We start from the raw sequence: 19,127 nt of genomic DNA, 5'->3' as shown, positions 1-19,127 counted from the left end.
AATAGGACTGAAAAGCCTTCGTGTAAATGTCTCAATTAATCTGTGCTCATCCAAATGAAATTTCAATTGGATTGGAAGGAGTGGTGTAAACCTGGAATAATCTGATTATAAGAGACATTCTAAACTTCTGACCATCTAACCAACCTAAATTTGTGCTTTTATCAAAGTTACACAATAAACTTTCACATAGACATTACTACTTTATTTTTACTGATGTTCATGCATCCAGACATTTCCTGACCCAAGGCAGAATATTTTGTTTGAGATGCCTGATAGGTCATTTTATTTAATACATATTTTCACAATGCAATACATTGAAGTTTCTTCGGAGGAATAATTTCTTCTCGTTTTATATTGAAAACAGTCACTTGTTGGTTACAGGGTTTAATTACGCTTGGCTAGTTATGCTTTTAACACACCAACAACTGGATAAGGGACCTTTCAAAATTCTCTAGGGCAATTGCTTTATAAATTTCAATTAGCATGCTAATATAACCATATTGAATACCATTGTAGTGTAACTGCATATAATGAGGCTCATAGAAAACAATAACAACAACAAAAACAGGCACACTTGTGAAAAAACATGAGTGCATAACATGAAAGCTAGCAGCTGTTCCATTGCTGATAAAACAGGTAAGTATTTAGATGGGGACTGTTTTCATTTAGCAATGTGGGTGACAGGGTAAAACACGCCCCACGGCATTGCATTACTGAGACCTAACATGGCAGAAAACGAGTGGGTGGTCATAGTTTTAAGAGGAAATTGAAAAAGAGTGACAGTGGTACCACCTCAGGAAAAAGAACAACAACAACACATCTTTGGTATATGACTATCTTTGTCTGTATTCTGCTTCTAACCTTAATCCAGAAGTGACAACACATATCTTCTTACATCTCTGTTTAATTTATCTTATTTTTCTGAGCAGCAGAGTAGCCTATTGATAATAAGAAGATGCTTTTATTTACTTGAGTCTAACTGCGGATTAGAAAAGGCTTCAAATCTGCATATGAATACGTCGATATTTTTCTCCTAAGCATGTAAGCTTATTTTATTGCTGATTTTCTATGATGTTATTTAAAATTACTTTATATATTTAAAATTGTTTTTGCATTTTATTGGTGACATGGGAAGTGTGGGTTGTGGGGATATTGCTCATTATTATTATTTTTAACTCACTATCAATGCATACGAATATGCCTACTTTCATATATGTAGCTTGGACGCTTTTCAGCACTGAACTCATTGTCTTATGTCTTCCAGTTTGTATTTCCACAGGGTGAAAATAAGGTCGTGAAAATTTATGAATGAATCGCTTGTTTTAAAATTTTCCCGGTACAATGCACATGACAACTTTCGTTAACTAAAAATTTTCCTGATCATTTACTCACCTCACCCCCATGTCATCCAAGATGTTTTCTGTCTTCAGTCATAAAGAAATTAAAGTTATGAGGAAAACATTCCAAGATTTTCCTCCATGTAATGGACTTCAGTGGTAGACATCGGGTTCCAAATTGCAGTTTCAATGGACTCTACACAATCCCAATGGACACTTTACTGTAACATGGAAGATGTAATACATCTAAATTTTATTTATACTACCAATATTCATACTATATAGAGCAAAATTTTTAACTGCTGTGAAGTGTCAAACCAAATACCTTCTAGTAAGTATGTTATATTGTACACAGTGCAGGCCTATATACTACTGTCAATTGCACAACTAGTGATGTTGTGGCATCATCCATGGAGGAAGCAAACCGCTTTTTGAGAAATTTCATAAATTGATGGTCAATTCTTTTAAGTAGGCCTATTTTTTTTGCCAGAACATTTTTAAGTACACCTTTAACATAATATTAGCCTGAAATTAACATAAAACAGCACTTTCTTTCATTCATACACACACATGCAAATACAGACAAACGCATAGAAATCTTATAAGAAACGCGAACTATTTTTAGTGCGCCTTTTAAGCAATAACAGTGTGGGGTGAAACCTCCCGATGATTCCCCAAAACGCGCTGCTTGCGAAGGGTAAAACCTGGTAGGTTGTCTCTTTGAATCAGCGCTGCAGCGGTGATGTGCCCGCGAGCACAGACGGTTTTACAACCATTTCCACCTCTGCAGTGGGTAACTTCAACCACGCGCGCGCGCTCAACAGCCTCGCACGCGACACGTCATTCAGCATCCACACTCTCCTACAGACTGTAGATCCCACGCTAAAGTAAAATATCCAAAATTTCAGAAATTCCAAAAATTCAACCCACTTTATTTCTGAGAAACTTTTTACTTTTCTTCCCACACACAGTGCTTTAATAGAGGCCATCGTCAGACCTGATTTGGGTTACTTAACTGCTCAATTAACTATATAGCCTAGAAGAACTTTTGATTAATAATTATTTTGGGGAAAAATACATCGATTTCTGACTGAATTTATGGCCAACGACAGATATTTAACAGACTACAAAAAAAAATCTAAATTACAAACCATACATAAAAGGTCTGTTCACAAATACATATACGAAACACTTTTTAGGGGTAACTAATTAATCCTAAATATGGTAACATTAAATGTATTCATTTGTTTTAACAAATTACTGATTACAACAAAATATAATGTGAGCAAGATGTCAGTAGCCTGTCGCAAGCCTAATAACAAGCCCAATTAAGTCCAATAACACTAACAATTCATTTCGAGTCTGACATGACGAAAATAATAATTTGGCGTTCAGTAAGTCATATAAATTCAGTAACAGCTCAATGATTCAAAAGTGTTTTGATTCTCAATAAAGAACCGACTCATTGGAATCATTTGCTCGAGAACCGGACTAAGGATATTGTATTATAGGCTATGTTTTTGACTGACTTAAAGATCCGGCTCATAAGAGTCATTCGTTAAACACCGGTCGGGCTGTGTGTCTCACGCTGTAGAGATTCAGTGGCGGACGGTGTTGCGGTGCATGGTAGGATACACACACTGTCAAGAGTATTTCACTACGGTGGTCCTTCTGCATCGGAGGAACAATGCAGATTCGAGAACCATTAATGGAGCCGAACGTCATGTAAATAATTTGGTTCCGCTTAGTTATTTGAAAAATGGAACATCCCAAGACCTAATATTTGGCTTCCTTATAGATGGATTTTATTACATGCGCTCACGCTCGATCAGATAACGGGACGTAAAGATGGGGTTCGACACCAGTTGCTCTCTTTAAAATAGGTAAGGATGTATGCAGTAAATGTTACCTTTAGTAGCCTATATATCTCGCTCTGATACGGTAGCCTAAGTGATACTGCCAAAACATGGTAGCTCATACTCCTGTATTCATTTAAAAACATTTTCCGATTAAGTCATGAGTGTGCCATTCTGGTTTAAGGTAAGGGGTGTTGGCTTTGTTTGCTCGTCATATGATTATGATTTTGGAGACGCGAGAGTGTTAAACTGTTCTTAGGGCTCTCAAACGGCAGTAAGATTGTTTTATAACCATCTTTACACTACCTACCTTGTCAAGAGGTCGTGCTGTTATTTTTCTCTAATGCTTGTGCTTTATCGTTTCACGAGTGATATTTCTAAAGACTTACGTCACGGCGAATGCGCACGTGCCCGCCTGAAATCACCTCAAATGACTGAAGTTCATCAGTTCTAAAATGTTTTTAACAAGGAATGGTTTATGGTCATGCTCGCTTTTTTTGTTTGTTTGTTTTGTTATTTATTTATTTCTTTTTGTTGCTTTTTTTCTGGGATGTTCTGCAGCCTCTCCTGCTGAAGAATGACCCCCCCTCAGCGCCTTTCGGAATGCCGTTTCTCTCCGCGTGCGCAAGGGCCACGCGCCAGATGGCCACATCATAACCGACTGTGAAACTATTGCACTAAAGCTGGAGCTTAACTTTGCGGATCTGATGGTGAGTGACTTTAAGTACCTCCTTTATATTTATTTTATTACATTTTAAGACAGATTGTTACAAGATAAAACTTTGGTCGCTCTTCCTGTGTTGACAACACGCAAAAAAAAAAAAAAAAAAAACTTTCGGTGATGATATAAATCAACTGTTTTTTCTTTTTAGTTGAAATACCAGTGAATTGAGAGTTTCTCCCAAACAAATATGTGTTTACGTGGCCATTAGCATTGATCTCAGGTGTGATATACGAAATTAAAGCGATGCAGCTGCAGAGAAAGAGGATCCATTTGTAGCAGTAACAGACGCTTGCTCAGTATCGCTGCACTGTTAAATAAACTTTATTCAATTACGTATAGATGCAATGTATTTGAATCTTTGAAAATGGTAGAGATTGTGTAGACGGGATTTAGTCAGAGGGTAACCGCACTGGTGGCTCTGGAAGCTGGAGAGCGCGTGCAATGAATATCAATTGTCATTGTTAGCTAATCATCAAAAAGGGCTGTGGCTTGTCCGTGGCGATCTTACTTTGTTTTCCGATTACACTGTTTTTATCTATGACAACACCAAGGTATACTCGTGGCTTTATGGCGTGGATGGTGGTTTTAATTGTGCGTTATGACGTCTACATTGGCTATATGACGTCGGCTGTAGCCGCTTCCTCTTTTCAGATATCCAGCCAATCAAGTCACTGGTATTAGCCAACCAGGCAAAATGTTTTTTTTTTTTTTTTTTTTTTGTTCATCATACAGAAAGCACATAGGATCACTGCAGCACCATGGAGAGTGCCTTAAGCGCTTTATCTGTTTTAAGCACCAAGGACAGAGACCAGAATCAACTAGGCCTACAGTCAATGACAATGTCCGAAATTGACTTGATCTAATAATTTAAGAACATAGATCTGAGCAAGGGCATATGTTTGCCTTGAAAACAAGGACATACTGCAAGGAGGCAGGGGAAATGATTGAGATAAGATTAGAATCTTTGTAAACAAACCAGCTATTAAAACAGTGAATCACAGGATCAAATGGTGATGATGTTGAGAAACGTCATTTAGGGACGCACATCTGTGATGAAGAGAAAATAACATTTATTCCATCTTATCACAAGACACATTTTGTATACTTTTCTCAGCCCCACAATATTATGACAGCTTACCGATTCTGTAATTTAGGGATCCTAAAATCTAGCCCAAGAGATCCACTTTCCTGCAGAGTTTAGCTCTAACCCTAATCAAACACCTATTTATTTTCTATATATTTCTTTATTTTAAAGAGGACCTATTATGCTTTATGTTATTGCACCTGTACTATGTAATATAGCTTTTTGTGCATGCAAATAATCTGCAGAGTTTAAAGGGAATTGTTTAAACAGAAAACATGTCTTAAACACCTAGTTTGTAGTCCTCACATTACTTCTGTAATGTAGCTATGTCCCCATGCATGTAATACACCTGAGCAGATTGGGCTTTTCAGAAGGCGGGCTTTAAATAGAACAACAGTTAAAAAAATGTTCAGAAAGCAGGTGAAAACAGAATGCTTTTAAATGTAGTAAGCCACAAGTTGTTTCTTCTATTTATTCGAGATCTTCTTTGTTTCTATGTAGTGTCTTAGAAAGCTTCTACCGTTTTGAAATTAAGTGATTAGGACCACCCTGAAGATATTTAAATATTAATAGATATAAATAAATAAATAAATGGAAATTAAATATTGATTATTTCATTATCCTTCTTGTAGAGACCATGTAGGGGTGGAACAGAAGTTAAATTGGAAACATACATAACCTGGATGGAGGGTCAGTTGCACATCATTGCCTATGTATGAAAATATATGAATGCTGCGAATGACCAATCAGAATCACGTTTTCCAGAGAGTCGTGTAAAATACAAAGTATGTTCTCCCCGTTGCCACATTATACATTAGACCTTGCAAAAGAGCTTTTTCAGATTACAGAGGACATGAAAGTGCAAGGGATGCGCAGAGCAGCTCTTTTAAACTGCACACAAGTGCACACTTTCCACAAGGATTACAGTGAAGATCATAGCTCCCTACCACCAACATTGCATATGAAAATTGAATTGCATACTGAAGTCAGTTTAATTATAGATCATATGGTAATTCATTTTAGTTGTCTACACGGAAGTGAAATTTTGAATATTAAACAGTATTTGTTGAAAGAATGCAAAGATGGTTGTTATATAATGAGTGTGTTACTGCTTTTTGTTTTGTGCTGTGTGTGAGAGTATAAGAGAGAGAAAAGGAAAAAAAGAGAGTATGTGAGCAAGACTGTAGGCTTTCTGGATGCACATGCACGTGACTTTTATACATTGCACTGTGTGTGTTTGCAACATTTGTCTACACATGTGTAAATGTGAGTGTGCATAGTTGGTATATGTTTATGAATATATCTGTACACGCCTGCAACAAACAAAGCAGTCATATTCTGTTGGAGAGATGAGTATGTGCACTGGAGCAGACTGATTGACCAAGTTTTGTCTCCAAGATAGGCATGCTCACTGAGGCACACAGAAGGAGAAGCCAAGAACACTCTTAATGCTCAAGATGCATCAAAGACCTAAATACGGAGGAGTCATGACAATTTTTATAACACCAATTTAATATCAAACGAACAAGTTTTATGAGATTGAACGCTTTTAGCTTTGTAGAATGTTGTAAAGGTGCTGTATTGATCAATTAATTCCAATGCCTCTTTAAATGTCAGTTTCTTCATATGACTGTGTGAAAAGTGTCAATCACAATGACTCCTGAGCGTACAATGTACCCCTAAACGATTAAAGGGCCATAGTCTGATGCTTTTTTGCTAATTTTTCTTAAATTTTTTCTGCATCCACATGAAACCACAAAAGTGACACAAAACAATGTAGTATACATTCCAGACCAGTAAATGGCGCTATAATTCTGCCACAGAGATACACTAAAAACAGAGAAGAAGATTTGGACTATGCCCATAAACCTTGCGGATGGTATACAAATGAACATGGAACAATATATTTATTGATCTGTGTTAATGTTAGGTAAAACAAAGACAATCGTTCAGTGTTTGTGTTGGTTGCTGTTACGTGATGTAGCGGTGTCTGACTAGGGGCAAGATGTGGACTGATGATTTCATCGTTTCAGAAAATATATGGATTCGCTGTACACATGAAAACGTAGTGTGACGTTTTCAAATTTTTTTCCACTCTGGGACCCAGGTTTTAAAAAAATATCAGTTTCAATCTCCCAAAAACATCCGTGTAGACAAAATGCCTATGCAATAAAAAATTTATGCATAAACAGCTATATGCGTCTCCATTTTGATAGGGGCTAAGTGACAGCTGCAAGTTTTTTTTACTATTGTTCACTGCCTCCATTTGGTTCAGAATTGGATCTGTCAGTTTTCATATGATCACCATCTCAAAACTACAATTCGTCTATCAAGGGCACACATCTTTATACTGATTTTAGATGTCATGTTTTATCAGTAGGATTGGGAATCGGTCAACATTTTCCGGTTCCGACGTGCACAGTTATCAAAGGCACGAGTGCGTGTACAGTCGTGGGAAATGTGTTCGGCAGTTAAAGACACGATGCGTGTTTGATTGATCAAATTATGCAGCCTTGGTAAGCATAAGGAGCTTACTTCAAAAAATCTTACTCACCCCAAACTTTTGAATGGTAATGTATATATTTTGGAAGCAAATTTTGTCTGGAAAAAGACCATTTATAGTCAGTGAAAGGGGTGGTTGGTCAAAGAGCTTGAAGATTGGGCACAATCTCATGAAACTGCCATAGATGGGTGGATGAGCAATGGAGTGCATGTGTAATCACCACAGACATCCGATGGAGTTTATTTTTACCCATCCCTAATGAAAGATGGTATTTTGGCCTGATATTTTGAGATTTCTGACAAGTGAAACCAATGTTGCCTACAAGAGCGTTGGCAGCTCTTCTGATATCAATTAAAACTATAAAAGAGTGACAACATAAACGCTTTTACTCAGGCCTTGTCATGGGCTGTCCAGTATAAAGTGCAGAACAAAGAAGTGGAGTCTAAGAAAGTATTTTTAATAAATCCACAGGGAGAACAGAACAGCAACATAGGCACACAACAATAGCAGACAAAGAATCTGAGCAAACACAGGGCTTAAATACACGGGAACATAATCAAGATGAAAACAGAACAGGTGTGGAGCCGATTAACAATTAAGGGAAAAAAAACAAACTAGGGTGTTAATGCAGGGGAACAGAAAACATTGAAAACAAACCAAAATGGAACAGAACAGAACATAAATGTGACAGGCCTAAACCATAGCGTGAAAATCCTTTTTGTTTCTTTTTTCTTTTTTTCCTGTAGTGAGGTGACACTGAGTATATCTTTATTTAGTACAAACTCTGACTACAGCAGGCCCCAAAGCCTTGATAACCATTTTATGGGCACGTTGTTTGAAATTACTTCCTCTGCTTTGGGGCACTAATGGAGTTGATATTAATCAGCATTAACTTTCAGTGCAATAGTGGTTTGATGTCTTAGGGCATTAAAGGTACAGTATCTTTGCTGAAGAACTGAGGTCAAAGGATCAATAATGTGACACTGAGTGATACTTTATGGGAAACTGATTAATGAGTAGCAATTGTGCTGATGTCACCTTGGATTGAGGCAGACATGCACTCTCTGGGACATGGCGTAATGCCAAATCATAAAATATAACCAGGATTTTAGGGTTACATTTGTTTTTGTTTTATGATCATGTGTCAAATTTAAATGTAACCGTCTTTTAGTTTTAAAATAACCAATCTTGTGCATAATAGCATTATGCTGACCTAAAAAATTACCAGTTCTGATATGTGCTATTCCTGAGCACATACGGCTGCCTGATTACTGTACTAAGTTATCTTTCACATATTATTGTGCTAATACTGTCAAAACAACACAAGGTTTACATATAAACACAGTGAGTTATGGCTAAGCTGAAAGTAAACAGTTGAGAGAAAAATTGATGTGTGCTTGTATGTTAGATGCATTTAATAAGAATCAGTGTATAAACTGTACAGTGAATTATATGTAGCGTTTTACTTTATATTCGTTCATGTAGTTTCTTGAATGCTACTGCTAACTACACCTATCTGAAAAATAAATCAGTGTTTGTTTTATTTGTATATTATATATGTTGTATATGTTCTTAGCTTATACTGTAATAACAAATATAAAATAATAACAAAGATTTTTATCTTCACCCACTTTGGGCTAAATATCTGTAATTTTTTATTTTCTTTTATATTTTGCATTTCTTTTTTTTTAAATAGGCAAATTAGTTTGGTTGTACTACTGTACTCACAAAACGTGCAAAATAATAAAACCAAAATGATGAAGAATTGTGATTGTCCTGGAAAAAAATCGGGATGTGATATTTTTGTCATATCGCCCACCCCAGCGCAGAGCGTTTTCAGTCTGTTGGAGTGTAAAGACATGCATGTACATCTGTACAGAGGGGAAGAATCCCTTCAGGCACACAACAAAAGGGCTCTTCGGGCCGGATGATAAAATAGACATACTGAAAGAGATTGATGCAATGGGGGCGTAGTCTTTGGCTCAAAGGGACAGTGCTCCTGTCTTGTATTGTTTTTCTTTCTTCCTGTCACCTTCTCCAGCTCTCCCTCCTTTTCTTTTATTTATAAAGATAAAACTGTTTTAATGATCAGTTTCTTAAATCCAACATCTTTATCCATGTTGTGCATCCGTACTGCAGTGCATACTTTACCACTAAGAGACTGATTGCTACAATCACTACATGAACAAAATGATTTTGCTTAAATAAGAGTCTGCAAATATTAGAACCAGAGACATACGTTATCTGTATGCATTAATAAAAACATACAGAAGCAAATTTGAAGACTGATCCTATTATGGAAATGCATATACAATATACAGATTGGTGTTTTTTATCATTTGACATGCAATTTTATTTCTAATTTTTTCATCTGATTTTATTGACAGGATTTAAAGAGGGTGCTGTCCTTTCCTCCATATCCAGGGGATTATTTGCACCCAGTGGTATATGCCTGCACTGCAGTGATGCTGCTCTGCCTGCTGATTTCTATCATGACATACATTGTACACCACAGGTATATGCTTTTTTCTGTAATTAAGCTGAACAAGTGGCATAACAAAGTGTAAATCTCAGGGCTCAAGACAAAAAAATTAATACAAAAAAATTAAAAAATAAATAAAAATTAAGGAGCCATTGTCTCCTATATGAAACAAAATTAGGTGCCAATATATATATATATTTTAAATGCCACAGAATAAAAATGTTTTATTTTATCATTTTAACACTTTAACATTTCAGTCATACTGTCATGTTTATGTCTCATATTTTATTATATTTATTAGCATTTTAATCCATCTTGTAGATTTCCTGGAAACTAAGGTTCACTTAAAGTGGGAACTAAAAATCCAAACTCGAGAACTATATATACAGTCACAAAGAATTTTTCATTACACAGAATTTGTGTCAATATCATGGATCATGGATATAGGGCATACATTTAGAAAAAAAATGCTCCTCTTTAAAGTTATTTTTTTCTAGCTGACTGATGAACATATGGACACCGAAAGGTTATCCTGAGAAAAATGTTTTGTTACGTGGCATTGTTTACAAGCTTTAAAGTATTGTTGTAAACTGATAAATTACCAAGCCTAATTTTGATTTTGAAATTAATTAATAGTTAAATAGACACTTGTCAACAAATATCTTTAGGTCTTATTTGCATAACATAATAGGTTTGTTTTGGTCAAGTGTGTTTCTGCAGCTGAATTTCAGCAATAAAATTTACTAGTGCAATTTTGTATTTTTAGTGCTGCCTTTTTGCATTGTTAAACTGCTTCAGTCAAAAATAGTTTAAAAGCTTTCCCCTATTCCAAACATGCCATTTGCAGCGCCAGTACTAACACTAAAAGATCACAGTAGGCAATGTTTTTGGGGCAGACTGCCACAATAGTGCTGTGATCCTGAGACAGACCGCTAATATTTATAGTATCATCACCCCTGACTGTCACAGATATTTCCAGTGAGTAATGCTTGCTCTGTGGAGAACGGGCCACTTCTAACCTTAGAGGGACAGTGCCAAATTTAGTGAGCTGCTCTACTTTGCAGACACTTTGCAGAAAGGGTCAAAAGATTCTTTAGTCATAGCATTGTACTTCAAGCGCAGTTACTTGTCCCCTTTACTAGTGAGCTGTTGATGTATTACTCATGGTGCAGCTCTTTCTTCATCTGTGTGTGTGTGTGTGTGTGTGTGTGTGTGTGTGTGTCTACAGCATAATCCGAATCAGCAGGAAAGGATGGCACATGCTCCTCAACTTCCTCTTCCACACTGCCATGACGTTTGGGGTGTTTGCAGGAGGCATCAACCAGATCAAGTACCCTGTGATCTGTCAAGTGGTAAGTCTCCCAGTTCTCTACCCTGTTTCTTTGGTCTGAGGGATCCACATTATTCATGCTCTGTGTCTGTGGCTCTCAGTTCACAGTCACTAGCATATGGCCTCTTTGACTCTCGAACTGGCATTGTTGCTATTTACTAAGAAACAGAGGGCTTTGTTTGACACGGCTGCCCAGTGTTGAGAAGCTAATGCACTGGGGTTTCTAGGATAGGATTGCCATAGCCTTTCAAATTGTAGCGCTTATGCCTTCATAACAGATAATTTACAGCCTGGACCAGTGAGTTAGATTAATTTGATTATGTTTATAGTTGCACGCTTATTAAACATATTTTAGTTAATAACAGCAGTTGATTCACTTTCAGTAAAGCTTCAGAATGAAAAGCATCAGATTTATGACTGGAAGCATAATGAGCATAAATTACAGATGCGCCTATACATATACAATACAATATATACAATATATCGATATATATCTATATACAATATATATCTTTCGTCAACAAAAAATTATATATGATCTGTCTATCAGTCTATCTTGTTTGGTTTGTTTGTCATTTTTTTACTTTTCTTTTGTAGTTACAATTACATTTATCCACCCTTTTCCTAGCTGCGTTTTAAATTATGGGGGGCACTTCCACATTATTTTCCTCCTTATTATTTGTATTTAACTGTAACAGTATGAAAAAAAAGACAACGTACTGCATATTAGTGGTCTGCTCTCCAAATTTATTTTATGTTATCCCATAAATAATTAACTGGAATCCCTTAGAATGTCTTGTTTTTCTCCCCAAATCCTCACTACTCTTTCCAGGTGTTCACACAGGTGTTTTAAAATGTGATTTCTAATCCCTATCAGTTGTGTTTATTGGAATATTTCTAAAGGAGGTAAATACACTATTTGTTATCTATGAAAATGATGGAAATCACTTTGAAATATTATAACTCATTGTTATTATTAATGAACATTTTTGATTAAGGCAAAGTATGTTATATTGTATAGACATACAGTGGATATAGATAAGAATCACCCCCCTTTGAAATAAAATAATAAAAATTAGTTGGTGTTATATCTTACTTGGATATTATAAGTAAATACAGCTGGATAAAATAAAAACGGTGTCCGTCTTCATTTCAGGCTGCAAAGCACCAAAATGTGATTATTTTAAAGGGGTGATACTGTGATTCGTTTCTATATCCACTGTATAATGCTACAATGATATTTAACATGTGCATGATATTGTTGCAGAAATTATCAGTCTTTTGGGGTTATTCAAGGCATGTTTAAAGTAATTTATTATTGCTTTTACAATTTTAAATTACCTTTTAATGATCGATGGTTGAAGGGTGAGTGAAAAAATATTATTTTTTTCGGATTTCAGTTCGTTTCAATTCTACTTTCTTTAAGTTCAGATCACAAATCTGTTTCCTGTTTGCTTCAAAATAAATTGCTCAAATTAAATTTAGGAACTGAATTGGTGTTTAAAAAGGAATTCTCACTACATTCTGAACTGGTGCACAATACTGGAAACTAAACTGTAACTGTGTGTAAACATGGCTGACCGAGGAAGTTTGATTGAAGGAAACTGTTATTAAGTTGATCAACACCAAATGTAGTGTTTACATAGCTGTGCTAATTGTGTATGTGTAGAGATAAGGATTTTATGGATAAATGTAGATGATTGATTTTGATGTGCAGTACAGTGCCCTCTCAAACAAGCAGGCATGGGCCAATGCCCAAGTTGTGGCCATCAGAAGGAGGGAGTCACACCATGACAGATGCAGCTAAATGAAATCTAAATCTGAAAAATTTTGTTGGATTGTGGAAAATGTATATAATGATTAATGTTAAATGAAAAATTTACAACTGTAGCAAACTTTGTGAGAATTTGTAGTTCTTCATATATATTTCATAGTTTCTGTAAAAAACAAAAACAAAACACTGACACAAAAGATACACTGCTGTTTAAAAGTTTGGGGTCAGTAGGATTTCTATTTTCAATTAAAATTAATGTTTATTCAACAATAATGCATTAATTTGATCAAATTACCTTAAAGGTATTTGTAATGTAAATTACATTTTAAAATATAGTAAAATAGAAAACAGGTATTTAAATTGTAATAATATTTGAATATTACTGTTTTATTATTGGATCAAATTAATGCAGCCTTGGTATAGGCATAAGGGACTTCTGTGATTTTTTTTTTTAACTTTAAAAATCATAAAAATAAAAAAAAACTACTACCACTTTTGAGTGCTAGTAGTTTGAATCTGTAATTCTGTAAAACTGCTTCTAGGTTTTAGGGTTTTTAAGGTCAGTATGTTTTGACAGGTGTGAATGTTTGCTGTTATGGAAGATTTAGTTGATTTTGAGACCTGTATGAAGTGTTTTGGCGCTTAACTGCTATCTCAATATGGAAAAGACAATTGTGTATGAGTTGTATATTTTGTATTGAGTACACTTGTCTGGTTTCTGAAAGTGTTCTGTATTTATGTGACAGTTTTTCCTTACGTTTATTTTAATTTTCCTAGATATAAACAAAAAAGTGAATTTCACATTCGCTTTTTATACATTTATACGTTTTCAGAAAAAGCATGAGAGACATTCATAGCACATAATTTACATCCAGTGCCCCAAATAAATGTCATTTATTTTATATATGAATGGATGGTTGGGTGGGTTTGATGCAGTATGTGCACTGGAGCAAAGAGGACAACAGCATGACCTCACTGTCTGAGGAGGATTACCTCAAACTCCCCCTCAGTACATCCTTCCTCACACACCATGGCGGCTAAACACACACACACACATACATACACACTGCTGCTTTAGTTTTCTGTGCCAGTCTGCTCTTTGTGAGTGAGCTTTCAATGTTTAATGTTTCATCTTGTTCATTGACAGGTTGGCATTATCTTGCACTACTCCTCCCTTTCTAGCATGCTATGGCTGCTCTTCACTGCCAGGAATATTTGTATGGAGGTGTCCAAGGCTCCACCCATACCTCAGGACCGGGACCTTCCCCACCAGCCACGCCCTAAAGCCACCATTTTCAGGTACACAACATGAAGGCTTATGAATTTACTAAAGGTTGAGAATTCTGATTCAGTAGTGGTTCTTCTTTAGAACTGAATTTTTTTATTTAAAAAATTGTATTTAAGATATTTAGATTGATTGATTTAAAATACATACCCAATAAATGCAACAATAAATACTATAGATTAATTAAAAAGTAAAAGTAAAACATTTTAAAGCGTTAAGCTGATAGATACAATAAATATACCACCATTCAAAGGTTGGGATCAGTAAGATTTTCAATGTTTTTCTAAGTCTTTTATGCTTACCAAAGCTGCATTTATTAATCAATTAGACAGTGCTGCTTAATATTTTTGTGGAAACCATATTACATTTTTTCAGGACTCTTTGAATAGAAGTTACAAAAGAACAAAATTTGAAATATAGATATTTTGTAACCTTATAAATGTCTTTACTGTCACTTCTGATTTTACTTCTGAATAAAAGTATTATTTTTTATCGACCGCAAACGTTTGATAGTATTGTATATTTTCTCTTTTAATTGGTATGCAATGTATTTGTTGTTAGGCAAACGAAATGACATTCTTACGGTTCACATCTCTAGACAAAATAACTTAATTAGATATGAAATTCCTTGTAAGACAAAATGAAAATCATTTTTTTTTCTGTCTTTTTTCCACCCTCATCTTTTTTTTTTTTTAGTTTTTATCTGGTCAGTGGTGGAATCCCTCTAATCATAGTGGGTGTTACGGCTGCTGTTAGCTTGGATAACTACGGTAGCAGAGATGATGCCCCTTAGTAAGTATCATATTTCCTGGTAATGTCCAGATAGCTGTCAGATATAATATGTGTATTTTGTTTTTAGTAAGCCAGTAAAAATCACAAATGTCACTGATTCCGGGAAATGGATCTTAATTAAAGCTATAAATTACCATGAGGTCCGTAATTAGATCTACAGTGGTAACAACACTGCCAGTTTAATCATTGTATCTGTCTGTGTTGCAGCTGTTGGATGGCCTTGGAGCCCAGTCTAGGTGGCTTTTATGGACCCACTGCCTTTTTGGTCTTGGTAATGTGCATCTACTTTCTGTGGACATTCGTGCAGCTTAAGCAGCACCCGGAGCGCAAGTATGAGCTCAAGGCTATGACCGAAGAACAGCAGCGTTTAGCATTAGCTGAAATCAGGCACTGTCACGCCATCAGCGGAGAGCCAGGTGAGCATGGTGATCACACTGGCTGCACAGCCATCACAGCCTCCATGTTGGCCAATGAACACTCTTTCAAAGCTCAGCTGAGGGCCACAGCCTTTACGCTGTTCCTCTTCCTGGCCACCTGGGTTTTCGGAGCACTGGCCATATCACAGGGCCATTTTCTAGACATGATCTTTAGTTGCCTATATGGAGCATTTTCAGTCACATTGGGGCTTTTTCTGCTGATTCAGCACTGTGCAAAACGTGACGATGTGTGGCACCGTTGGTGGGCCTGTTGCCCCAACAAACCAAAGGTGGAGGTCAATGGAGAAGCGGCGGGGAACGCCACCCCCCCAACTCTAATTCACAGCCATAATCCGTCCCATGGACAGAACCAAATCCACTGCCAGATCGACTCATCTTGCCTGGGTAAACCTTTGCTTTCCCCACACCTACACTCCCCTTTGCCACACTGCAAATTGGATACACTGCCCTCCACCCAGAACCACACGAGCACCTGCTGTGCCACCCTTCACAGTCCCTCCTCTTTGACGACCCACCCGCAGACCCTCCCTGATGAACTGCCCAGACCAACCCTTCCCCTGCAAAGCTGCTTGAAGGACAGGTCTAAGTCTCGCTCCTTCAATCGACCTCGGCCCTGCCTCAGGGACTATTCTTACCACATGACCTCCACCAGCATGGACGGCAGTGTGCACAGCTCCCACCTGGACAGCCCCCACAGTGTGCAGCTGGACAACCCTCTCACCTGCCACATGTCCCACATGGATACTCAACTCTCTTGTCACAGTCCCCACCTGGACAACCAGCTGCGCTGCCCCAGTCCCAGTCCCCACCTTGAGAGCTTGGCCTCACACGGCCTTCACGATAGCCTCTCCTGCCATAGTGCACACTTGGACAGTCAGCTCTCCTGTCATAGACACATGTGCTGTGCCAAAGCAGACCCATTCTCGAGCATATGCTGCCATAAAGCTGACCCATTTGTCAGCCCTTGCCAGTCAGAGGATCCTGACACGGGTCTGCTGATGTACAGTTGCACAAAGATGGCCGATAAAGAGGAAGAAACCATGCTGCACTTGGATATAACCCCTCCGAAGGTCACATTGTCATGCTCCCAGGCCACACTCAGCAGGAAAGGCACCCTCAGCCGGAGAGGGACACTGAGCCGGAACAATAGTCAGCAGGAGGACTATGTACTTACCTCTGATTCCACAGGTAACATTAGGACTGGACCTTGGAAAAACGAGACAACCGTGTAGGCCTGTAAATTATGTGCTAACCTGTTTCTCTCGCCTGAGCTAAACTACTGTGTAGTCCCAGGGCTGTTACCCAAAGGCCCTCTCTTCTTTGAGCTAAGCTACTGTGTAGTCCCCCTGCTGTGACTTCCCCTCTCTGACCCACCCCATATACCTTCTTTTCCCCTTTAAAGAGGTTTGAACCTCTGCTTACCTCTTCTCAGACAACATCTCACGTCTCATCCCAGCTCCATTCTATTTGTCCTCTTGCCATTTTAATATTGTTGCAAAGATGACATGCCATACATTTTAATTTGGATGAACTTTTAAAATCAAACTGATTTTTGTACATGTGTTTTTGGGTATGGTAAAATAATGTTCAATTTTATTGTTATGAGTGTGTGTGTGTGTGTGTGTGTGTGGTGGGGTGGGTTTGGGGGGGTCTGTTTAGTAGGTGAGAAAGATCAGAGTGCATGTGTTTGTGTCTATTTGCATGATAACATGCCCATGTGTATATAGATAGCAAGATTTCCATCCGTGTAAGAAAGTCCTTTGTTTTAAAGCCAAAATCTTCTACATGTCTGTTTTGCCTTTTAATACAAAAAAACAAAACAAAACAAAACAAAAAACAGTGAATCCAAAAGTATCACCATGTGTGAAACCACCAGCACTTAATTAGATTTTACACTTTTAGGGAAAACTGTGAATCACCACTAATGAAATTAAGAAGAATCAATGAACATATATGTGAGTTACAGTATATGTGGCAATGTACTGTAACTCACAGTTGAAGTGTTATGATTACAATTCAACTTTTAAAACTGAGATCTAACCCAAAGTACTGAGTAGTCTGTGATATGTGAATAATGGTATGTGGTTGTCACAACAAAGCTGTCATTTTTTTCCATCTGCAGACATAAAAACAGCAAACAAATAGGCTCCCTGTGTTTCCATGGTGACAAATCATGAGGAGAGGTGCCCGGGCAGAATGCATTTTGAACTGCACATGTGATGTATGCACATACAGTATTTAGTTACTGGCAATGAGGTGCAGATCAGTTCAAGTCAATGGCCTTACAGAACGTATTGGCTTTGTGTTGATCAAAAGTCTTACGTTGCACTAAAGCATTAAAGCATGTTCACCATAATGTTGGAAGCAATCATTTACATGCCTAACGAGATACATATAGCTACATATATTCAAGTTATTGACAGGAAAGCATCTTAGCTTACTGGAAACACTCATTGTTATTTATTCTGAGCCAAAAAAGAGTAATAATAAAAAATAAAAAAATGGAGGGCTTCATTTTCTACAGAAAGGATACTCATGTTGTTTATATCACTTTATATCACTCATGTTAGTTTATATCACTGTCACTATGAGGGCAAACAACCAGAATTTTGAATCAAGAAATGGATCAATTTATATGATGCAACAAGTAAGTAACTAAAGTGTGTCACTGTTTAATTATTCATTTTTGTTCAGTAAAACAATTGGTCTTCTTGTTGGTCTTCTTGTTTTCATTTAACTCAATATGTGATTTGTTTATTGAATTCTATATCTTAGATTTACTTGTTTTGTTTTGAATTAGCACACTTGATTAACAGTAAATTGGTGCAGATGCAACTGTCTTTTTTTATTAAACTTAATTTGTGGTTAGGTTTGCATATTCTATGTAATTCTTAATTTAAAAGGAGACAAACACATGATCACAGAAATCTGCTAATAGCTACATGTATCTATGTTAATTTAAAGGGATACTTCACCCCAAAATGAAACTTTTGTCATTAATCATTTACTCCCACATCGTTCCAAACCTATAAAAGTTTTGTTTATCTTCAGAACACAATTTCAGATATTTTGGATGAAAACCGGGAGACTTGTGACTGTCCCATAGACTGCCAAGTTACACTGTCAAAGTCCCGAAAAGTATGAAAGATGTCATCAGAATAGTCCATCTGCCATGTAAAAATTTATAGCCTGAATGTAATGTAAGTCGCTTTGGATAAAAGCATCTGCTAAATGCATAAATTAAATTTTTATTAAATTTTAAAACCTACAATGGTGTTACTGTATTTTTTACGGTATAATTCTGGAAAACCACAGCTGCCAGTTTTTTACCGTATATTTTTACGGATTATGTTTTACAGTGTGTTCTGAAGACAAAAAAAGCCTTTACAGTTTAGGAACGACATAAGTAAGTGATTAATGACAACATTTTCATTTTGGGGTGGAGTATCCGTTTAAGGAGTAATATAATTTTTTTAATACAATGTGATCGTATTGGTCTCATTTTGTTCTTAATAATATGTGC

General features: G+C 36.8%; 1 protein-coding gene across 2 annotated transcripts; it reads left to right on the top strand.

The window, feature by feature from the left end:
- The first annotated feature begins 2,929 nt into the window (after positions 1–2,929).
- LOC113074318 (adhesion G protein-coupled receptor A1-like) lies at positions 2,930–18,317 on the top strand. 2 transcript variants are annotated; one of them, XM_026247120.1, is made up of 8 exons: positions 2,930–3,062; positions 3,136–3,220; positions 3,755–3,903; positions 9,892–10,019; positions 11,215–11,338; positions 14,238–14,389; positions 15,072–15,167; positions 15,375–18,317. In XM_026247120.1, exons 3-8 carry the CDS (start codon positions 3,901–3,903, stop codon positions 16,834–16,836), a joined length of 1,965 nt encoding a protein of 654 aa, XP_026102905.1. In that variant the 5' UTR covers positions 2,930–3,062; positions 3,136–3,220; positions 3,755–3,900; the 3' UTR covers positions 16,837–18,317. The 2 variants fall into 2 exon arrangements, with proteins under 2 accessions (XP_026102905.1, XP_026102904.1); XM_026247119.1 differs by having other exon boundaries at positions 2,930–3,220.
- The last annotated feature ends 810 nt before the right edge of the window (positions 18,318–19,127 follow it).

The sequence above is a fragment of the Carassius auratus genome, unplaced genomic scaffold (genome assembly GCF_003368295.1).
Source record: "Carassius auratus strain Wakin unplaced genomic scaffold, ASM336829v1 scaf_tig00014308, whole genome shotgun sequence".
NCBI classification, from domain to species: domain Eukaryota; kingdom Metazoa; phylum Chordata; class Actinopteri; order Cypriniformes; family Cyprinidae; genus Carassius; species Carassius auratus.
This window is presented reverse-complemented; position numbering and strand designations above follow the sequence as displayed.